The sequence below is a fragment of the Cephus cinctus genome, unplaced genomic scaffold, assembly GCF_000341935.2.
Source record: "Cephus cinctus unplaced genomic scaffold, Ccin1 Ccin1_scaffold0168, whole genome shotgun sequence".
In the NCBI taxonomy this organism is placed as follows: Eukaryota; Metazoa; Arthropoda; class Insecta; order Hymenoptera; family Cephidae; genus Cephus; species Cephus cinctus.
In genome coordinates this window covers 1740262-1764496 of record NW_014332892.1, presented here as the reverse complement: position 1 = coordinate 1764496, position 24235 = coordinate 1740262, and the positions used below count along the sequence as shown (strand labels likewise).

Below are 24235 nucleotides of genomic sequence, written 5' to 3'. Positions count from 1 at the left end.
GATTTACCCTCCCTCTGTCCCTCTTCTCTTTCCACTGCCCCCCTCGCCCCAACAGCATAGCCCAGCTTATAAGACACCTCTTTCTGTGTGTTCGACCGGCATTAATACTCCCTGGGCCCGGACGGATAGTCTGGCAGCTCTTCGTTCCGCGGAGTCTGACGTTCAGCCGGTGTAACACCTCCTGGAGGACCACGTGCTCGCTGCATCGCACTGCACCAGACGCTACGGCTAAGCCGATAACTGCGCTGGCTGATAAATTTAATATCTGGACTGCGTCCCTTAGGCCAGATCCGAGACGTATAGCAGGCTGACCTCTTATCAGAGCCGCGCTACTAGACAGACACGGACTTTTTTTTCTTTCTTTGGTTTCCTTTCGTAATCCAACCCAACCTAACCTCCTTGTCTCTGCAAAACGACGCTAGTCTTTCAGGCAATTAATTTTTACGAAGCTCGCCAGCGAAAGGTCTTTCGAAATGTATTTTCCTGCGATTTACGAACCATGAGAAATCGAACCACCTGCACGGCGTATGGCTACGTCGCTCGATGAAAACTGCGACGCAGAGACACTTGTGCACCGGGTGGCAATGAATCGTAGAAAGGATTTCAGTATGGCGCCCGGCAATAAGTCCGCGGCTCACGGGACCCTCCTTTTACTCGATTCAGCAGGATAATTCAAGCGGTTACTACGTTCCTTCGCTACGCAGTTCTTAAACAACCAGTCACCTTCCTCGATTCTTAGGCTGTGCACGGGGATATAGGGTGGTTCGTGAATTACGGATACCAAGCGAAGCGCATACCGGCTCGAGGGTGAACCATGAGATCCTGAAGGGACAAAAATTATCGGTACGTCAATTTGCGTAAGACACGTGCCTGGTCGGATTTGGATTTGAGGCGGGTTTTCAATGTTTTATTAATTAACGATTTCACGCGCGTCCCATTCGCAAAATCATCGCGAATTTGTCAATTGGTAAACAGCTGATGCAGCCAAAGGATCGCTACGAGGAATACCAGTGGTGTCGTTTGTACCAGTGTACAGCCAGGCACGTCCTTACTCATTGCATAATCCTCTATTGGCATAACACGCCTTCCTAGAATTCCCCGACGCTGCATGCCGATCTTCGTAATCGATTTTGAAATTATTTATTACAAGAGTCACTGTAGGAATTGTCAACAAAAAAAAATTCCAAAATAATTTCCTCGTGTCATTTTTCAAGCGCAACGGTATTACAAATCGACGCCAGACGACAGGAGGACGGAAGTCTGGATTCGTAATGTGCGGTAAAACCGATTAGCTGTGAAACCGGCGTTTCCTATAGGGTGATCGGGAATACGGCAAATACGATCCGGACGAGCGATAAACTCTACGAAGGCAACGTTCCAGTCACGCGCGGACCGAAATGTCGCTCTGGTGCCACGTGGCACTATGTTCACGTCGTTGACACACAAGCGCAACGAGCGACCGGTACCAGCGTGTACAGAGCGATTCAGTTCAGAAGCTAGACACCCATCGGATTAGACAGCTGTAACGGAGAAACGTCATTGGGAATCCCTGACTTTCGAATAATCTCAAGTATCACGATCGCGTGACAGTTCTTCCCGTTTATCGAATCGTCAAAGTTCTTAAGCTCTCGATCGGCAACGATCTTCTCGGATAGCGATCGACAGGGAAAAATCAGGCAGGATCGGCCAGTCAGATTATACATACAGGGTATGCCGTAAAAAGAAAAGATTCATCCAAACAGGAAAGCAGGGCAACTGCGTCACGATCCCGGTGACGTCATCCTAGCAACAGAATACCCATCAGCCACCTATTCGGAGTTCGGTTTATCCTCTTACACCCAAATGTATAAGTCAGACCGAAAGGTCTTCTCCCAAAATCCCTGGCGTTGGCGTGCTTAACACCTCCCTGTGCGTTTACTCAATTACTTAGTTGATAATAAGTGGCATCGTCTCGCATACGGAGCACGTAGCCCCCTTCCCTGCACCTCGAACCTCCCACCGCAGAACATGCGTCGCGACGCAAGGACTCGCGAACGATAAAATCGGCAATAGAGAACATCGGCGCAGGAAGTGCAGGGCGTCACGGTGGCGCGATTATTAAAAGTTGTCCAATAAGCCAGCCGAGTCACGCTGACGAATAAGATGGTGAGTTTACGGCGTGAGGTGTCGGGTGGAGGGGGCGGGAGGGGGTGGCAACGAGGTAAAGAAGCAAAGGGGACGCGAGGATGGCCAGGGGGCGCGGGGAGTACAAAATGCTAAGAGACGTCTGGCTACTGTCTGGCACTCGCGGCAAATAGTCATCGCTTGACTCATTAAGTGCACCGAGTCAAGTCTGATGCGCTTCGTTTTCGATGAAATCTCATGTGTAGTCAGGGTGACTGAAAGGATTTAATTTTTTTTCTCTCGATCGGGGCGGGAAGCGAAAAAAATTTTCTCGCTAAAAAATTTAGCCGATCTGCACGTTTTTTTTTTTTTTTTTTTGAACACGATAAGCCAGCAGGAGGCGCGATAGCAATGACGATGACAATGACTTGTGTGTCGAGTGGGCGTGATACGGAGGGAGGATTGTCTGGAGTGACGTGGATTTTTTAAATGAAGTGGGGGGAATAAAAATGTGGAGATCGCCGATAATTCAGACTCGGGGAAATAAGCGAGCGCGGGGTCTATGCAAAGTGTACTAGGCCCAGGGTCCTGGCTATTCGCACGTATACCGGTGCGATCGGCCTGCAGTGTGACGATGCACGTAGCTATCGCGTACAGATCCATGAAAAGGAAGGAGATAAGCGATGCATAAGAGCGCATTCGTTACGCGACTTTCACGTCGGCCGATCTTCGGCTTCGCGACAGCAGGACGATTGCGAGACGCTGGTCGGGTTTGATGGGCGCCGCGAACAAGGTCGACGTAGACTACGCGGACGGGGAGCCCAGGCGTTATGTAGCGCGGCGACGGAGTTCCGTATACGTTTGCCGTGACGTCATCGGCCGTTTTTTCCCTAGCTCCGTCTCTCTCGCAGCCACGGTCTTTAAACGAGAAGAGAGGAGATCGCGAGGGAGAAAAAAAGGCCGACCGCGGTCTACCCAAGGATGATTGCTACTAAAGCCTTTAAGCGAGTTTCCATGTATCTTTGAAGTCACGTGTCTAAATCGTGCTTGTGTATCCAACTGTGTAGACGGCGTACGGGCTGATAACGTGTAAATAAAAAAATGGCCGAGTCGAGCAAACCAGTCGCTCCGGCTCTCTTCGGCTGCCGTCCTATGACAATCTAGGCCAGACGTATGTACACATGTACCCACGAGCCTGTCGCGAATCCCCATTGGTGTTGTCTCGCTTCCTCCCGTTCGACGGCTCTCCGTCTCTTTTACACGGTACAACCTATCCGGACGGTTTGACCTTTATTTTCATGAAAATGGAGAAAAGCATTTTTGGGATTGTTTTTTTTTTTAGCTGAGGTTGCAGGGGCGATGGCTGTCCTGGGGGTAGAAAAAAAGAACCGTGACCGAGTATTAATCCCAGGGTACGTGATATCAATGTCTTCTCGAATTGCGTAACCTTCCCCACGGAGACACGGACGACCTCTTTTATCGTCGTTATCGGCGCGCCACGAGGCAGACGCATCGCGCGAATTTAATTAGATTTGAGAATCATCCGGATCGTGAAACACGATAATCCGTAGCCATAATTATTGATACGACAGACTCGACTTGCTCTGCCGAGTAACTCGAGCGAGTAAACTGATCGGGTCGCTTTTTTAAAATAACGAATGACAACGCGAAGTCGTATAGAATTGATCTAGAGGATGGTAACGAGGACGTCACGACGTCCTTGCGTGATTGTAAAGGCGAGTCCTCAAGAAAACTTCCACGGACGCACCACTGGTCAGCTAACGATCCTGTTTACCGAATGCTCCGGGGCAGCGACACAGAACCTCAGCACTGAGGTCGAGGCTACCTGATGATGGGGCTTTCGTGTCGTGAGGCCTTCTATGGGTACTAGGTCGAGGTCAAAGCCTCAAGACCGTTTTCATTGGTACTCAACGAGCGGCGGCTTACGTATATTTCTATAATTTAATGCTTTGGTAGGAGCCTGTATAGTAGTCGGCGCAATCCAATTGATCACGTGGCGCTGATTACCCGGAATCCCCCACCGCTCGTCTCCCGCTGCCTTACTCGAATCGCGGAGGAAGACGCTTCGCGACAGGATATACTCGGCTAAAAATCCAGTGCACGTGCACCAAGATCGTACGGTGCCAACGTCAAAGGCCAAGACCCAGAGAGGCGTTCTGGAGGATCCTCGAAACTCTTGCGAACGAGGATATTGCGACGTTCGTCTGGCTTTCACCGTTTCTACGCTCGTAAAATTCTAAATGACCACGTCGACCCGGGATACCAGAGCCGAACCTCGTGTCTATCGTTGACTTTAAATATGACTCAACGACGCTAACGTCCAGTTACGTATTTTTATCGGAGACTTAACAACGGCGATCGGTACGTCCTGTCGGTAAAACAGAACACCGCGAAACGTCATGATATACGATATTGGGTGACATAAGAAAAACAAAACAAAAATCAGATTCTCATTTAAATTCTAAGGACGAATCACGAGGAAAGTTACGTCTGAGATCTCGGATTGGTCCACTCTGCGATCCGAAACGAGTATCGGATTCGAGGAAAGTCAGTGATTGGGTCGAGAAGCGTAACGCTCGGTATTAATAATTTATCGTAACCGTAAAGCCGCGAGCAGGCGGACGTGACGTCACGAACGGCAAAAGCGTCTGGCCGAGTTCCGGCAGAGATTTGTTGCTCCGCCGAGTAAAATCGGGCTCGTGTCTCTGTGAACTGTAATAATACTGAGTCAACAGCCGTTAAAGACTTGGTAAAAAATCTTAAGGAATTTAACAAAAAATTTTTTACGCGACGAATCGAAGAGGGAAACGCGGAAGCTGCGCGGACCGTGATATTACGTAACCGGAGTATATCCATGCACGTGAGCACAATGTAACAGGGGTAAGTATGTAGTACGTACTATTTTGCGAGTGATACAAAAATTCAAAACTGTATTCGTTCGCGTTGGGAATACATGAGTGTCTAGGTATGTCTACCTGGCGAAGGGAGGGAGGGAGGGAGGGAGGGAGGCCTGTCTGGTGGAAACACGCCAATGCGTTACGTCACGGCGAGGTCGAGGGTTGTCGAGAAAGGAGGGTATAGGACGAGCCGTAGGCAGCGCCCGCAATCCGCACGTGACCCCTCGGTCGCGTATCTGGGCCACATGGATTCTCACCACCACCACCCCGACCCCTTCCTGTATGGGGTGTCCCGGCAGTTCCGCAAGGGGCAATATTTTTTTTTTAGTCCGCCTATTATTTTCAACCCGCGCGCACAGCATCCCTTAGTCATGGTTATGTACCTTTTGCACGAGACTCGTACCGAGGGTGCAGAGGTACGTGAAACAATTCTTCCTAGAGCCAAAAAAATTCGTCATGGGTGAAATTGACAACTTACCCTTAAGTGGGTCACGCGACGCCCCGACTAACGTGATATCAAAGTAAATTTAAGGTTAGGTTGGGCTAAACACGAAAAAGAGGTCCTGCCTCATATCAGGGCTTGAATTTTGCTTCAAACGAGGATCAACGCTTTTCGTTCTGTATTCAAGGTACTTTCTAACGTTCTGTATACAAAGGAGTAATTTCGTCCCCCGACGAAAGGGGTCGTCGTTGCGGCGAAAGAAAAATTGGATCCAACCCGGGATGATTAGATGACTTATGGTGATGGGTGGGGTGGGGGGGAGCTCGAGTAGTCGAACAGATAGGAAGATTCGAATGGCGAGTGGTTTAAATAGGGTGGATTCCTCGTGCGTGGGGAGGGGGATGACAGGGTCGCCGGGGGTCAGGGTCAGTCTGGCGCGTGGGCGAGAAACCCGAAAGGGAAACTGGTAAGTCGATATCCACCCTCCCCTTCGTTCCCTTCACACCCTCCCCCCCCTTTCCGCTAACCCCGCCTACGGCTTTCCCACGCGGTACCACTCTTTCATCCCCTATACCCCTTCAGCAGCTCTATACCACGGTAATCGACCCCCTCGGCTCCTTCGCCCCTTCAACCCTCGCAGTATGTTTCCCTTCAAGTACCTACACCGCAGCACGTAATCCCACGGGCTCGTAAAGTTCCCGTAGTAATTTACCCATCGCGCGTTTCTATATTTTATCTGGCCCCTACAACAATTCAGAACTATACTCCCCTATCGAATCGTAGGTAGACGAGGAATACGCGTATTCGTGCCGTAGAAATACGAAGGGATCAAAACTACACTGATTCCAATTTTGGACAGCAGTCCCGCGTAGGGGATACACGGTGTACGGGGCTATTGTAAATTCAAAAATTGTAAAATTTTTTTGTCATGAAAATTTTTTAACCTCAAGGGAACCAAATATTTTTTTAATACCCGGACGGCTTATAATTGACGTGGTCGCTGAGGAAGTCGGTGGAGAGAGGCGGGGAGGGGGGGGTAGGGGGGTAGTAAAGAAACGGAAGTATCCCCCAGGAGATAGATCGAAGCCTTCGAGACTGACAAGCATAGCCGTTTAGGGTAGTAAAAGTAAAAGCGCCGAGCAACCCCTTTTTCAAGAGTGCCCGTCCGACGTATCCACTTTAAGGACGACCCAGACAGCGCCTTTCGCCCGCTATTTCGGCCTTATATCCCCGGTAGGCTGTTACGCACCCCCCCCCCCTTCGTTCACTGTCGTTCCGTTGTGTCGGAACGGCAGAAACGAGAGTCCTTCCCCCCCTCCTTAAAGGGGGTGAGTTTAGAAGCGCACGAGGAGCGAGCCCGAGGGTGATTTTATTTAAATCGAACCACTCGAGACCTATAATAGAAGGGTGACTCTGTCGCTCGTTCTGTTTCACCCTCTGGCGGGCAACGGTAGAACCAACAGCAGCGACCAAACTACAAACTGTATCGTGCGTATCCGAGACGATTTTCTTTTACGAGAATTCCAATTAGGCGATTTTCCGAACGATCGTGAAAATCGCCTGTAAATCGGTCGCTGACGACAGTAAAAATTCCGTCGTTATCAATTACTCGCTGACTCACCGGATGACCTTATTCGCTCGGTTCCAAGCATAACCTCAATTTCACGACAATCCTTAAATAAATGGCCACACGCGCCTCGGGACGACCAGCTTGTTTACAAATTTCTTCCTTATCTACGCAAGACGCTCCCCCTGGGCCCTAAAGACTCCCCAGCGCCGCCCTCGGTCACCACGCGTCTTACCTACATCCACAGTGAGTTAGGTATACGCCGGCGGTGACGTCATCGTCTACACCCAGCACCACGTGCGCACCGCATTGGCGTCTCGCCTTAAAGATTTACCAAGGATTCCTAAAGGACGCCTGAGAATCGTACGACAGCCAACATCGTACGAAAATTTCGTGTTGAAGTAAGGTATGGTACAATGGAGAATTCCAAGGGAGAAAAAGGGGGGTCTCTGCACGTGTTCGAAAAAATGTATTTCGATACCGAGTGAAAAAACAACTTTAGAATGTAAAACTGTACAGGGCTTGTGACACTGTGTTAATACCAACTTACCCTCCCTTGCCTCTTATTACCCAGGGTGAGTGCTCAGCCTACTTACGCTACTTGTGTATAATTGATTTTCTTTTTATTACCGTACACAAAGGCGAAGACTTTTCTAGAAGCCTAGTTGATAATGCAGTGAAGTTAGCTGCTCATTGCACAGAGGCAGCAACGGTGCGATAGCAGCTGTATTCATAGAGCAGGCGATAGCGCTGGGGTGGCATCGCTGCTTCTCGGGTATGTCTTGGCCACGATATACTCATTGGAGGATTTGGCAGCCGCGCCAATGCGCCGTAGTTGGATACCGCCCAAAGGTAATAAATTTCAAATCAGGTCATTGCTTCTCTTTGCGCTTAGCGTGATACAACGTTGGTCAACATCTAGCATCTGCGGCTGGTGACTCTTACGCGGAATTATGAATATTACAATAGGACGTTGAGGCAATAAAAAAAAAAAACATTGGCAAGTCCTAGGCCGTCCTTATGAAAATCCAACGCAACCAGTGAGTACGGACGGCGACGGAAGCACGTCTTTACTCTGGATACTATCGTATAACGTATCGACGACAATGACACGTGGAAGAGCAAAGGTTCAGGATTACCGGCGGCAATGCGAGCTGCCTATACTTATTTATGTGCGAGTTAATGTACGCGAGCGATGACTGCCAATTATTAATCCAAAGTCACGAGTTTACGCGTAGGAAATGATGGCGCAGCAGTCGTCGATCTGGCGGAGTATAAATGGGGGGTCGATGGGTTAAGAAAAATTAAATTTTGAAAATTTTCGAAATTTTTTTTTTTCCCTTTCCCTTCATTATATTTCTCTCGATGCATTCGATCGACATCGAACTTATCGGATAGAACGATAATGATCGAAGCCCACGGTCCGATGACTCGAATAAGAAAAAATAATTGGGAATTTTTCGGGTATTTTCATACAGACAGCGGAAAGGGCGTGGTACCGTTAAACTTCCGGTTGAACAAAAATATAGGTTAGACAGACTCTGCTGAACGGCCGTGCGAGATTAGATATTTCGTTTTTTCACTTCCCCCTTGATAGTCGTCCTCCCCCCTCCTCTGGCCCTCTCCCCCATAATACACGTTTCCGTTACGACATTACGTAACTCCGGAGAAGGTCGTACAGTAATCGCTCGTTATGAGTATTTAATACAAAGAAATATAACCACGGTGAATTTTTTTTTAAGATTCACGTAAACCATACGAATGACCCGGTCCTGGTGGTAAGATCCAAGAGAAAGTAATTTACTAATAAAAACTAATTTATCAGCCAATTAAATCAGAAAACGAGAACTCACCGGCGTGGAAGGATGACGCTGGTGATTTTGCAGAAGGAGATGATGCTGGTGCGAAGGTGGGGGTTCCTCCCGATTGTGATGACGATGATGATGATGATGATGGTGGTGGTGGTGATGATGTAAAATCGAGGAGGAGGCGGCGGTGGGGCCGTGGGGTAACCGACGATGATGAAGATGATGCGAGACCGTGGCCAGAACGCCCACCAGCGCTCCGACGGCCAGGACGAGCACCACTGACACTATGTACCCACTTGCGCTCACTGTCAACAGTCACCAAAAAAAAAAAAAAAAAAAAAAAAAAAAAAAAAAAAAAAAAAAAAAAAAATGGAATTCCCATGAAATTTTCATCATTCGCAACCAAACGGCAATCTCCCTTACACGTGACAAGGACATGAAGAAATCTCAAAAAAAAAAAAAGAATGCGATAAAAGAAAAACCAGTATCTTATCAAAGCTCACGTCACGGTCTGACTCGTAACGCAAGACTCATTCCAAGAGGAACTCTGTGCTATGAGCTGTACGCGATAACAGGGTCAATGGTGAATCCCCGTTAAATATAAATGGCAATAGCAGAAGCTTGGATCTATTGAAATAGCCATGTGAAATGCTAAATAACAGTCCGGTAGGATAGGCGCTAAATTTTTCATAAACTTCCCGCAGCTCCCACGTTCTCCGTACACGATCATTAAGCCAGGACAAAATCCGATGCGTTCAACGATCGTACTCAGTCCCGTCCGCGCACCCTCGGCCCCTTTTCCCATCCTCGCCCATTTTCCCTCGCTCTCCAGCGTCTTACCTACCTAAGCCAGTTCGATCGGTGCGACGCGCAGCGGGCCAAATACTTTTCACGTAAATATTTGACGCGACATTTAGAACGTCTGCTAATAACATTACCTCGTCTACCGGATGTCTCTCGAAGGTTCCTTGACATCATCAACAAATTTTCCATTCTTCCTCGGGTTGACGCGCGCACGTGTCTCGTATGCTGTTATACCTTGATCCCGTCGAACATTTCGAGTATATACCGAGCGCCAACAAAGATTATCATTATTGATGATGTTTTTGCTCCGACGATCCGCAGTGCCGTCGGTAGTGACGTAAAGCCAATGATTACCACACAGTCAACAGAGCAGTCTACGAGGATGACTCAAGGACTGTCTTTTCGTTTCAACGTCGGAGTACGAGGATGGCATCGTCCGGTCGGAGCCATCCAGATTGGCAGGTGCTGGGAGTAGGTACCCGGTGCACCGATGGACTTCTTCGGGTTGTGAGAGAGAAGCGGGCGAGGGGGGGGGCGAGGGGGAAAGTAGGAGCTACGAAGAGCGACGTGTACGGAGTTGGATGCCCCGGGTTAACGTGTTAGAGGACTAAGCCAGTGCAGTGTCCACGTGCGTGTGACGTATCCGTGTGCACGTGCACGCTCGCGCACAGGGCGACCAAGGGGCTATGGCGGCAGTGCAGCGCATGCAGTGCACCAGACAAAAAACGATGAGCCACGGTGGGGGCCAGACGGGGGGCAAAAACACGCGACGGGCCCCAAACCCCAGGCCCCCTCTGCTGCTGCAACCGACTCCCTTACATACGCTTGCACTTAAGCCCGCTGCCTGCTTGTTTTACCTAGTTGCGTAAACTCGTACAGTACTCGTACGGAGGCCAGTGCTTGTCGGCCAGTGTGACGAGTTAGGTGAATTTGGAAAAAAAAAAAAAAAATTACTTTCGGTAGAATGACAAACGTAAAATAGTAAGGTGGGGATCCATTTCTTCGGAGGGGGTGAACGTGTCGAGGGGGTGGGGGTTTGATCGAATTTTTTTTCGGAAAGGTACCGTTTTCTGATAATACGAAAAAAAAGGGATGGTATATGAATTTCAAGTGAATTCAAAGAATAAGGCGGGACTCGCGTTCAGGTAAAGAAACAGGATCCGCCCGGGTACCGTCATAAGGTATATCGAGGATAAAAGTATCCAAGGACATCGGGGATGGTATAGGGATTTCTTTTTTTAACAGTGGCAGACCTAATGGTACCTAGAAGGTGGTCGGTCGGGTGAAACCTTTCGTAAAGGGATGGTCACTCGTCGCGCGAGGACCACACGTGACTTTTTCTTTTAACGAATATCGTGGAGGATTTTAATGCAGTAAATTCTCAATGACGAAATATCAACGTGACTGTTCTCTTGAAATTTTGTCTCGTCTACCTGGATTCGTCCCTTCGTTTACTTTCTTAGTCAAAATTGCCTTACGGCGCTCCTTTCCACTTCGGCGTTCATATGCGCGACATACTTGCTACGTGTCAATCGATCGCTCGATTTGTTGACTAGCCGAACTATCGCCGTCGCGATTGAGTCGCGGGTGACGTTGGACTATAAATTAGGGGTAATCGATGAATTAAGATAAGAACGATCTTTCTCTTTAACGTTCGAATAAAAGTCTGCCGAGATTCTTGTGCCTCTACGGACTCGAGCATCGAAGCTCTCAGGTGGTTCGCTTACATTGAAGATACCGCGCGATAACGCATGCAGGTCCACGTCACACCCCTGCACCCTCCAATTACGTAAACTACTCATAATAGATAGCTCGTTGAGCGTTATTGGCCACAACCGGGCGCGTGACGTAGCCAGTGCAGAATATACGCACAGAGTCATCCACGCGTATCAGATTCACGTGTGGAAGCGCGTGCATTGGTACGGCAGTGACCCACGCGAAGTGTATTCCGAAATCTCCACAGTGAGAAATGCCAAATGGGAATCGAAATCGAGAAAAACAAATTTTTTTCATCGCTCTCTAACCCCCCCTCGAAAATTTCTGGAAATCTATTTTGCCTTTCATCGCAATATCGAATTGGCGGAGTATTCGCGGAATTTATTACGTACCTACTACGGGTTTTGCCAACGTAAAAAAAAAAAAAAAAAAAAAAAAAATAATAAAAATGAAAAAAAAAACATACCACCGACAAAAAAGCAGACATCGCCATAAGAAACTATAGGCGGCACGCGAAAGAGTCTTTGCGAAGCGATAAGAAACTAAAATAGACGCCTTTTTTGGAACGTGTACTCGTGGCAATGTTTTCCATAAAAAAAAAGAAGAAAAAAAAAAGAAGAAAAAAAAAAGAAGAAAAAAAAAGAAGAAAAACGTCAAGCCGTTCCTCCGTATTATTAAACGCGAACGCGCAGAAGTAGCAGAACTCGTAGAGGGGTTAGGTGGAAGAAGTATGTAAAAGGTTAGATAGCACGTAATCACGTAATCGCGCAGCGACGCAGTGTCACGTAGCAATGGCGTCTGGTGGTTATCAGCTAATTTGAAATCACCAAGGTTCCTTTTATCGGCTGGCATAAGTGCTGCCGTGTCGTTCCAATGAAAATCTAAACTGAAATCCGGTTTGTATTTTGCCGTCAAACTCCCTCCCTCCGCCCCCTACCGTCTCGGTAGACGGGTCCAGGGCCATCCAGCGTTCAGTATCCAGCATCCCTACTCGGCCCTTGCGAGCCTGAGAGACGTCGGCTTTGCTCGGGTCGAACACGTGTCTAACTGTACATTGGCGTGGAAAGCCTCCCCCGTCGATGTTCCGAATAAGTTTTTCCACTTTTCCGATGTACCACCGAGAGAGATAGAGACAACGGGGAAACGCGTCGAGAGTATCGCGTGTGTCGAGTGATATTGAAAATATCTAATTAGAGTGGGGAAAAATGAAAAGAACAAACACAGCTGATAATCACGTTGGCTCTGCGACAACAAAGACGACTCGCTCGATTCGGTTTAGCCTGATCTTGCGCCTCTGCTGTTTCTATGCCGTAACACAAGGATCCTAACCTCGAATTCAGCTCCTACGACATCCCGTGTCTCTTGCGCCTCCGGTATACGTGTACCGTATCGTAGAGTCCGGTCTAGCTGCTTCTAGCCACGCAGTACAGCGTGCTCTTTGTCCTGTGACCTAGATGGGAACGGCAGCGTGGCAGCGTGGCAGTGTAACGCCATTACACTGCTGCTATGCTTATTATGTCTAGCATGCGACTGTACTGAGTCAGGCTTGGCGCGGGTTGGTACGGTGAGGCTTTTGGAAAAAACTTGCCTGCTCAAAGAAATTGCATAAGCGGACGAGCGTTGCGGAGCGAGAAATAAACATTCGGCTAATAATAACGGGAGGATGGAATTTGTCTTGTTCGATACCGAGAAGGATGATGCGTTGACGGTGGAGAATGGAGAGAGATAGAGAAGCAAAAAGAAAGCATACACGTAAATCATACAATTTCATAACCAAATGGATCCTTGATCCCTCTCAGGCAGCTGCCACGCGCGTCCGTTAATAATCAAATGAACTTTTTGCCGCAGAATTCTTCGTCACCGAAGAACGTCACGTGGATTCGTAGTATTGCGTAACGCGTATGTCCAATCCGCGCGAGTTACGAACGGCCGGCAGTCCTTTGTCCGCGACGACTTAACTGCATTGTGAGTATCGTCCAGCCAAAGTCTACCTAGTGGATTGCGCTAGAGGACAAAAAATCGTCCTTCGTATGCAAATGAGGTTAGTCGGGAGGCACGTAGATGGCTTTCACCGTCTTTAAGAAATGAGTGAGAGAGAGAGAGAGAGAAGTGAATGATTGTCCGAGCCAACTCCCGGTGAGAGGGAAGGAGGGAAAAGCGGCAGGAGGGGGGAGGGTAGATACGAAGACGTAAACCGAGACGTCGCAGGCCGTCACGACGGCCTCAAACTCTTTTATCCAAAGCGTCGAGGCTCCTTGACCGGCTCGCTCCTTCTCCAATCAGCCCTCGGATTCATCGACGAGTAACACGTAAGAGTGAAAAAGAAGTGAAGTTAGCGAGGAGCTTTGTCGAATATAAAAAGGATGAAATAAAATTCATATGCCAGAAATAACCTAGCGGATTTCACCTGTGTATAATATGGTATATAGAAGGACGCGTGGGATCGCGCTACAGTGTAGTCGAATAATTCGTCCTTGCGAGAGTGAGTAAGGGATGGATGCACCGTGATGGATACGAGTGCGAGGAGGAAGGGAGAGTAGAATTTTGAAACGTGCGCGGAACAGAGAGGGGAGTCGGCTTGTGCCGGTTACAATAGCATAGGGGTACCATCAGGTTGGCGTGGCAGTTCGCTGGCCAAGGCCAGAACGTCGCACAGCCCGATTATTTTTAGCGCTTCCTACTATTGTGCAAAGACCGAGTCTGTCAAGTGTCTAGTCTTTCGCTTTGGGGACCTCTCTGCCACTTGACTCGCTCTCTCTCTCTCTGACGCAGGCACCGGCCTCTCATTAGAAACGAAACCGTGCCCTCTGCGCGCATCTGCAAGTCGACCCTAGTCGGCGAAAGAGAGAGAGAGAGAGAGACAGAATAGCGCCCACCAGACACCTATTACATGGGCTATCCGGGTCTCAGAATATTGCGCAACGTAAGGTCTTCTGTCATCATCCACACTGTACACCGTCGCTCGTACAGGCACGCATTGTAGGTATCCTTAAGGCCGCCCATTGTATTTATCGAGCCTCCATTTAATTCGCATTCGAGCGATACGAGTAGCGGAGAGACTCAACTATGGACGCAGTGACGCGCGACGCGTTAGGAACAAAGAGCGATAACGCGCAGCACAGTTAGATAGCGCGACGGACCTTAGGACTGGTTAACAGCTGACGAGCAGTCAGTATGAAAATATTTAACATCGCTACGCCCGATTCGCGTTACGGATGTATCGCTGTACGACGTTCTACGCGTTAGCAAACAACATTAAGTCACCGAGGGACGCCGGGAATACGACGGAACGCACAGGCGCCCATACTGGCGAAGGCTGAGCGCTCTGGGTATTATCATATTAATTCGAGCAGGAGCCGTCGGGGAAGCCTCGATGAAGAGCTACGTGTCTCTTTCTCGGGCTCAGCTGCTGCCACGGCGACCAGACGTCGCCGTCCAAATCACAGGGGAGCCCGTCTACCGGGCGTATTCGAACGCTTGATACGTCACTGGGCCCGTATCTAATCGTCATAACCATTGGCATGGCCAACTGGCAGAAGGCGCGGTGCACGATCGGGTAATCGATACGCTTAAATCGAAGTAGTCGAATGATTTTTCGTGCTAGAGCAGCTCCTCGAGCGGCGACGATCGACAGTCACGTTGACCTGGCTCTGATCGGTGCGCCGGACGCGCATGCGATTACAGGCCTTGCGATGCAAATACAGGTCGGCCTCAACCGCCGAAAACGGCGGGCGTACGTATCATCGTGCCCGTGGCCGTTACCGAGGAAGGTTTAAAGTGTGTCATTGACTTCTAATAACCTTTCGGTCAGTGGACAACACGAATATGCCGGCGCGTGGTTCAGAGAACGACAACAATGCTCAGGGCAACGAACCTGCCAGGGCGGACGAGCAATAAACACACTTCGGATAAGATTCCAATGCGGGCTCAGTACTGACCCATCCTATGAGGCCCAGCCTCTTGGTATGATTTACGCTCGAACGAATTTACCTCCGACGCTACCCAGTGCCGGGCCTCCGGTTTGCTCGACCTTTCCAATCGATATCAGCGACTTCCCCACCTGTACAATAAGCAAACGTCATTCGACACCAGACGCAGCTATACAGGTCCTGGGTCCTATAGTCTCCTCGTAGCATTATCCGAACAATAAACGTCGAATTGCGAGTGCGTTCACCTCGCAAGGCCAATTGCATTACATTACGTTCGGCACGACTCTCCCCCTGCTCCGCCACCCTTTTCGCCCTCTCTCTCTGCTACTCACCACTCCCTGAGACTGTCTCTGTCGGTAAGGTTCAAGACGCACGTATGCTACGGTGCGCGGGGCACCAGGCAGAGTCCGGCCCTGGATTCGCGCCCGCGAGGCATTCAATTCTAAATGCTTCATAAATAACGATGTATTCATGAATGGTGAACGGGCCCAAAACATTGCTCGTAATATGGGCCCGTTTCGCTGGTTAACCGTGTACCTGGTGAGAGTCTCGGGAAACGTGAGCATGTCAAGATTCTCAATAACGAGAATTATACTGTGCCAGGGTGGGCCTTATCGTTGAAAATGGGTCAGACGTGTATTGAGCGAGGATAACGAAAGCACGTGTATTGAGTTTGTCGAGTGGTTCTGTTTTTTTTTTTTGGTAAAAAAAATTTTCTTCCCACTCGGAAAATTAACGGTAATTATTGACTGGCTGGTCGATGGTACGCCAATGTTTAGAAAATTTTAAAATTCTTGTGTAATTTCACGAGCGCGGCCAGCGAGGTTATTATTTATTACGTTGCAGTCTCTAGCTGCACTCTGTGCGCTACGTCGGGTTAGGTTGGGTGTGCGATTACATCACGAGATAAACAGCCCAGTAATAGTGGCTCAAGGTCTACTATATGCTTGTGGCTAGCGAACGCTGCGTCTACATAAAATATTGTCGTTGAGGCTAGAGATCCTGAAGCTGCTTGACTCTCGAAGGGAAGTAATCAGTGTCTTTGAGAATTATCGTTTCTGCGGGATCTATCGACTGGCTTCATTAGCGATCGAGGATATTTTCTTGCGGGAACAAAGATGGCGCGCACTGCGATACCAGACCAAACGAGAGTCCGGGTGTTGGACGTGCAGCTAACACAGAGATAGACAGTCGCGCGCATTAATAATTAACAGTGCACGCTGCGGCGATAGGTAAACCGAGGCTGCCTAGGATAATGGCGATTTGTAAAATGGCCTCGAGATCGTAAAGACTCGGCATACGTCGTGGTAAAGGCGGTTTTCAGCCATTTAATTTCCTGCCGGTTATTCGAGACTGTAAGGTATGGACTGATTTTAGACTCTTTTTTATTTCAAGTCTCGTTAAGTCTAACGGCTCGAGAAATATCGGGAACGAGGTAAACGAGCTTAAACTGGCCACGTTGACAGGTTGGAAAAATGTAAAGGTAATTGTCATCCCGAGCTTTTCGGTAAGGCGTATTCGCTTGCGCGAATTGGATTTTTTTTTTTTTTTTTTTTTTTTTTTTTTTTTTTTTTTTTTTTTCATAAATTTATACGAATTTTTCGTTATCGAAATTCGTGAAATTTATTGTGACACTTCGTTAAAGCTGCCATTTGTTTTTTTCAATGACGGATCATTGAGTCTGCACGGAAACGAGGGAAAATATATAAATTTTTACGGATATCCAAGATACGAATTCAATGTCGTTAACGACTCGGCCAGCCAACTCGAATTCCATCTTGGTAAAGCGCCTCTTGTTTATCCGTGCACTATTTAAAAATAGACGTTCATTCAAGGATCTCGGCTAGACGTAGACTAGACATTCAACAATATGTATATATAGGTATAATAAGTAAACTGTAGCATGCTGACACAAAGCAGAGAGCAGAGTCTGTCCCTGTGGGTATTAAGAAACCTGTAAATTCACTGGAATGCCAAAGAAAAGTTGTCAAAGTCACGAAGCACAAAATGCAAGAGAGTCACCGGGCACAGGAAGCTTAGAGGTACGTAAAGTCAGCGAATAGCTATAGAGCACGTAAAGCATAATCGTGTCGGTTAACCTCCTCGTAATTTGGCGATCCCGTATTTCTTAGCACTGAAAATATACTTATGTCATTGCCGGCGGGTTGGCTAAGGGATTCGTGAGCCGTGAGGATACGAGGAGAACAGGAGTAATAGGAAGGAGGAAGGGAAGGCAAGAGGCACGGCAGGGTTTATTTTTGTTTAGTCTGCCGAGCGAGCAGGCTGCATTCGTTCTTTACGACTCGATGACGCAAAGGTCTCTCTCTCTCTCTCTCTCTCTCTCTCTCTCTCTCTCTCTCTCGCTCTTTCTGCCAGCCGTACCGACTCGATCGTTCCGTTACGCGTTTTCCTACGACTCCGGGCATATTTCGAGGAACTCCTACGAAGAGCAGACGGCATGTAGAATTTTCAGTTCAAAGGTTACTTCGAATAAGTTACGTCGGCTGACGGCAGACAGACGTTAACGGGGAGTGACTGTTAATTTTCTACAAGTAAACTATAACGAAAGAGTCTTTTTGACTTGGTTAGTCTGGGTGGCCTTCCATTAGGGTTACGGGTAGAATTCAGCCTAGGGAGTAGATTTGTTGGATTTGGGGGAAATGGCACGAGTATCGAGCGAACCGGGAAATGAGGAGTGACAAGGGGTGGCAGCGTGAGGGTAGTAACGGCTGGTCGATGCTCCAGTTCTCTGCACTTGGCACCATTTTACCTACCCCTTCTGCCTACCTATATACACATACTGCCGTCTGTCCCTTTTTTTACCTACTCCGATGCCCAACCCTTATCTTTTCTTTTGCTCTCTTTCAACCCCCAAGTCACTTCTCCAAAGGACTGACCCCAGCTCCGAGACTGACTATATCTGCCAATCTCCGTCAGTCCGGTCCGCCCTCCTGGCGAATCATTGGGACTAAGGTAGATGGCGCCGCAGACTAAGGGTGGCTTTACAAAAGCGAAATCGGATATAGGCTGTAGCTGTGTACGCGACGATGAATTAAATGGTCTGGAATGATCTCCCTTGGCTAAGGGTGCCACCTCATCGGAATATCGTTGCGTCTTTGTCGTTGACACAGATTCTTTTTACACTGGTAAATCCCGTATCGAGCATCCGGTAGGGGGTCCAGGGGCGGTCGGAGTGTAGGGGCGGGGGGTGCACCGGTATAACGAGTAAAGAAAGACAGGAGCTTGGTGGTCGGAATCATCGAGCCATTCTTGAAGAATGTAGGGGAAAGACTCGCGCCGCTAGGGGTGGATTTAAAAGGTTGAAAGGTATTTTTACGGCACCGGAAGTGGCATTATTCCCATGGCTCTTGGGGAAGGCGAGGGGCAAATAGAAAATGGAGTTCTCGGTTGCACTTCCATACGGAGCCCTACGTTCCTGAACTGCATAGGTGCTTCTGCACCACAGTCAGTCAATACTTTATGGTAACGGAGGATGGACGTCCCTCGTTGCCGGAGGGCGCTGACTACCCCTCAGCTGGTGCAATCTGCCCTGCGACCGATCCCAAGCACCCTCCACTTCCTGTCCCCGTCCACGTCCCTGTCACTGCTCCTGTCGTTTCTGCTGTTGCCCCTTCACCGACCAACCCCTGATGAGTTCAGTTCGCCATCGACGCGTTTCCAAATCCTGCTCTCTTCCTCAGCCGTAACTCCACTTGCAGCTTGTTTCTGGCCCCTTGAGCCTACGACAGGATGGGGGGTGGCTAAGGAAGGGCTACAAGTAGTATTTACCCTAGTGCTGAGCCAGAGAGCGAGGGGGAAGGTTTGACAAAAGTAGTGGACAACCTCGCCAACTCCGACAGGGTTGCAAAGACCTAAAAAAAATTCACCCCCGGAATAATAAAACCGAACGAAGAATGCAGGATGTTTGGTATAAGAAAAAAGAAACATGTTACGGAAACAGGTTCCTTAGTGTGTCAAAGTTATAATCGTGGTGACAAGGGGTCACCCATGAATTTTAAGGGTAGTCCACCGAGCGAATCCTCCGCAAGTCCTCGGCCTAATTCCGGCATCCGGTTTATCGCGTGTGGAAGCCGAAGGGTTGGAATTTCGTGGATTTCCTATCCGGGTAACCGAGGGGTGGCATTGCGTAAGGGGGTCGCCGAAGAGGAGCCTCGTGTAAAAAGGGGGTCGATAGGGCCCCGAGGTGGGTATCTAGGTCTGTGTAACGATTTTTCGAGTCCCCTGCCCCTCGGCCCTCATCCGAGCCCATAAAAAACTTGAGTCACCCTACGCGCTCGGCACGGTGCTAGAGTTACCATGGCAACCGAGCCCTTTCTCTCCCCCATAACAGGGGCCCTCTTTCTCTCCTTGACCTACACCCTCCTACCCTTAAGCATCCCTCTCGCAATCTCCCACTTCTCGCCATTTCCCCCTCGGTCCCTATCCCTTTGATACTTCTCTGCTCTCCAAGTAAATCCGAATCGCCATTTTTTCCGCGGACCTTTCGTGCCCTCGCGCTCCGGCGCGTCCATGGACCAAGGGATGCTGGTACGCGCAAACCGACCCGAGGCTGAAAGCGTGTCGCGCTTGGCTATTAAAAAATGAAAATGAAAAATAAAACCAGCATAAGAAAGCGGGTACGGAATAAACCTCGTACCTGAAGTCAGAAGCGAGGATAGAATACATCAGACATGCATCGTAGGCAAAAAGCGAAGGGCGCTGGAATAGTAAATCGAAAGTTAAGTATGACGGAGCCAAGATGTATATAAATTTTCCGAGCGATGAATAATAAATGCCCCGGACGGACGGAATGGAGGGGAGAGGTTATGGTACGAGAAGGAGAGAGACAGCGAGGACAGAGAGAAACCGAAGGGAGAACGGCCAAGGAGTAAACCAAAGGACGTTAACCCTTTTTCATCTCTCTCTCTCTCTCTCTCTACCTCTCGCCAACCTGCCAACGTTCCAGCCATCCTCCTCTGCCATTCCTACCAATCGTACTACATACTTTTCTGCTTTCTCGACCTTTCCCCCTTGTTCGTCCCTATAGGTTCCTCCACGGCTTCCTCTCTCGCGTCTCCCGCGCCTCTCAATCTTCCCACCCTCCTGCCGCCAAGGGAAGAATTAAAATGAGAAATACGTCAGACACACCCCGACTACATTCTACGTCCTCGATAGCCATACCGCTTGGTAAGAACGACTGCTGGCTAATATCTTAATAATTTTGAAATTATTAAGATTTTACAAAATTAAATGTTAATCGCACCGTTATACCCCGGGACTAGCTAAGTCTGCTAATAGTAAGCGCGAACGATTTCCTAGAGTTGCTTTTAAAGAACAGCGAAAATAGGGCCACGTTTCTGCGTGCTCGGATGATTAGTCAGTCCCATTTAGTCATTCCACTTGAACTGAACTCTCGCGGTACTTGGTACTGACAGCAGTCACCCGTTGGCAACGGGTACCGTGACACGACGCCACGTGACGATCCAGGGGAAACAATAGGTCGTCGTGGAATGTATAGGGGGTTCCCGCGAGGGTAGGAGGCTCCGAGAGCGAGAGGCGGGAGAATTCGAAATACAAGAAGCAAGGATGATGATGAAAGAGAAGATGAGACAGCGAGTCGCTCGAGATTGGAGAAACGTGCCAATGGGGTTAGGTTAGAATGGAAGTATTACACACGATGCTCCTAGTCCCCGTTGTCGCTCCCTCCAAGTGGAGGAAGAGGAAGAGATAGGTTGGAGGGGAGAGACGGGTGCGCGAAAAAAATAGCCGACTGATTCATACGCAGAGTCACGAGCCGTACGGCGGCTGTGCCAGTGTAAATCGAAAACACGAGGCGCACGTTTCTCGGCGTGGCTCCGACCCGCGCCGACCCCCTCCGCGTCGTCCTGGGGGCACGATCATCCTCGCCCTTATTCTTCTTCTCGTTCCGACCAGTCAAGACGGATGTACGCTATCTTCCCTGGTACCTTCTTTTCTTCCTCGCTTATAATCCCAGTCCTGAACCTGGTCTGGATTCTGAATTTAACGTGGCACGATGCGACAGGTCGTCCTGGTAGTCATCAGCTTCACAAACTATTCACCTAACTTTGCACGTTGAGCTACGAGGCGAGCGTGTACTCGCGTCCAAGTATTGAGAGCTAGGAGTTATCACGATCCTGTGAGGAGGCATCCTTATGAATTGACGATCAAAGGATATTGGATTCACGAAGGAGCAGGTCGGGTACAGTTCAGCGGAGCGGAAGTTGGAAGTCAGAAGTGTGACGTCCCGGTACGAGCAACCTCAGGGGGATCTACAATGTGCGAATTGTTATATAGGTATCTGGGATTGATTTGAGGAAGATGTGTTAAATGGTAGATGGGCTCGATTGGGGTAGACTGATCGAAGATGGCTACTCACGTGCTTCCATAGAGGTGTCTTGTGTCGGTGGTGGCAACTGCGTCGTGGTAGCGTCCTTACCCTCAGTAGAGACCTTGACCTCGCCACCGTCCTCTTCCCGATCGACTAAGCTCGGACCCCTCGTGTGTGTCCTCGCGCGTCCAGCACCCGGCTCTCCAGGATACGACCGCGATGACATCGGCCCGGCAACTGTACTCCCCTCGACACCAGCACCCAACGCTTTCACGACCTCACCACTCCTCTCGTTCACTACCGTACCGAACAAACTCCCGCTCCCGTTTCCTGCAGGTTCCAATACCCCCGCAGCACTACCTACGTCCGCGTTCACGTCGTCCTCGATGTAGCCAAGCTCCGCGGCGGGGTCCCGGAGTCCGGCGAAACTGTCAGGCTCAAGAATTGCGCCCTTCCTCTCACTGGGTCTCCCGACGAAATCCTGATCCGCGTGAACACTTTGGGTTTTCCTTAAATCATCCTCTGGGTCCTGGGCCGACCCGGACCCTTGAGCCCTATGGAAGCCGGTCTCGCGCAAGGGCAGCGACGACGGCGCGTCCTGGTGCCAGGTGATGCCCCCGTTCTCCTCGATCGACGAACGCCTCTCGCCTCTTCTCCAGAGAACTCGACGATCCGGAATCAGCTTGGAACTGGCTGATCCTGGTGCTCCGGGTACCGTAGCAGGATGCACAGCCTCCGGGGATAACGTAGCTGTGGACAGCGAGAGGCTCAGGAGTGTGATGATGAGAAGCAGGGGTTGACCCACCCCCGCCCCCGTGGTGGCCCCCACAACCCCCGGGCTTCCCACGACAACTCGGGAGGCCGTCCAGTCCAGGTGTCCGGAGGCTGCCTCTGGAGATGATGTTCCTCGCGATGGAGCTCAAGGTGCCCTCACGGATTTCAATTTGAATCTCTTCGGAAGGGCGTCCTTCAATATTTTTTCCAAGTCTTGTCTCTCTCTCTCTCTCTCTCTCTCTCTCTCTCTCTCTCTCACTTTCTCTATGTCTATTGGCGCATAGACGTGCCTTTCCGTGGCTCCTCGCTTCTCACTCGTCTCCTTCAGTACCGGATGTCCGCTCGAGATGGACCTCGTACCCCAGTACGAATCCCGTGCCAATCCCGGTAGCAATAAGTTCGAGTAAAGTCCCTGGGGATTCGTTGGTTTACATCTATCGGCCGTAGCGAGGATCCCGGTGTCTCGCGACCGCCTGGACTCCCAAGCTTGCTACTCCGAGTAGAGAATATTCCGCCATCATCGTGGGCCTCTTGGCCCGCTACTCCCCGCTCCTTGCTCCAGGACACGTCGGGCGCCCCGCGCCTCCTTCTGCATCCTCCTCGAGCAGTCCCTCTCCTCCTCCTCGTTCTCTTCCTCGTCCGCCGTGTCCGTGATACGTCTCCTCCAAGGCTCTCCTCCTTCCTCAGGACCACTACTCCTCCCGGTATTCTCCTTCTGACTTCCTGCAACGTGAAAGGTTGATGGTTCTTCAGATATCGACCACCGTCAAGCCTGCGTATCGATCCACGGATCCAATACGTTATCGAACGTATCACAGGACGAACAGTCGATATTAAAAACAGAAACGATATATGTATAAGAAAACACCCAGAAAAAGCACCCAGGATCACAAGGAAAAACAAAAGCCAGTAGTAAAAGCGGCAACAGGAAGAGACTAGTAGAGCAAGCGCGGCGCCAGCGAGTTGGCCAGCCAGAATACGATAGTCAGAGCTAGAGGGAAGCGCGTGTGTCTACTTCTCGAGCGCAGGACGTATGGCCTTAATCTGGCCGGCGGACTCATGCTTCCTACAACTTCTTAAAATACGATCCCCCTTACAAAATAGTCGCGGGTACCCGGGTCGTTTTGTTCCCTCGACGCTCAGGACGGGGCTGCGCTCTCGCTCACTACGTTTTGTGGCGGCGTACAATGTAGCGTGAGTTGCTCGCACAACGCTCCTGTGTGTCATGTAAAAACCAGTTGCCCCGCGTCCCGACGGGACAAGAACTCCGGAGGAAGAGAGTTTCGCGGCCAAGAGAGAGAGAGAGAGAGAGAGAGAGAGGAAGATATATAGAACAGAACAGAAGGAGTACACTCAAATTTCCAAGTGGCGACCACTCGTACGCCTTGATACCTCCTCGCCTTCTTTATGCTCTCCGTGCTGGCTTGTCCCACTAGATGGTTATCCAGGTACATACTCAGGATACAAAAGAGAGTAACAGCAACGAGAAGAGAGACTAGAATTTTATCGAAAATCAAATTTACATTTTCAAATCGATGCCAGCGAGCAGAAACTACGGACTCTATTTGCTACGTCGATCATCGTTCACGTATTTCTATAGTCTACAGCCTGAAGTTGCGCAGCAATCGCAGACGGCGCAATAGACGCGAAAGGAAGTAAATAAGACCCTTTCGAGATCTGTTTACTACATAACGGAGGAGAGAGATCACTGGTACATATATCTACAGGGTCGGAAAAGAAAAGAAAGCAAGGTGTCACTATTTTTGCAGGAGGCAGAACCTCTCAGCGGACATTGTTGTGTCTCGGTAGTGTGGCGGGCGGATGG

General features: G+C 49.6%; 1 protein-coding gene across 1 annotated transcript in view; it reads right to left on the bottom strand.

Annotated features, from left to right (window-relative positions):
- LOC107264093 (AT-rich interactive domain-containing protein 1B) overlaps positions 1-22555 on the bottom strand; it is a 36721-nt gene extending 14166 nt beyond the window's left edge. The window contains exons 1-2 of the mRNA XM_015731986.2: positions 21685-22555; positions 8884-9143 (exon numbers count right to left, since the gene is read on the bottom strand). Of these exons, the coding sequence (XP_015587472.1) occupies positions 8884-9143; positions 21685-21862 (438 nt within the window). The 5' untranslated portion in view covers positions 21863-22555. The remainder of the gene's footprint in view (positions 1-8883; positions 9144-21684) is intronic.
- Positions 22556-24235: the final 1680 nt, after the last annotated feature.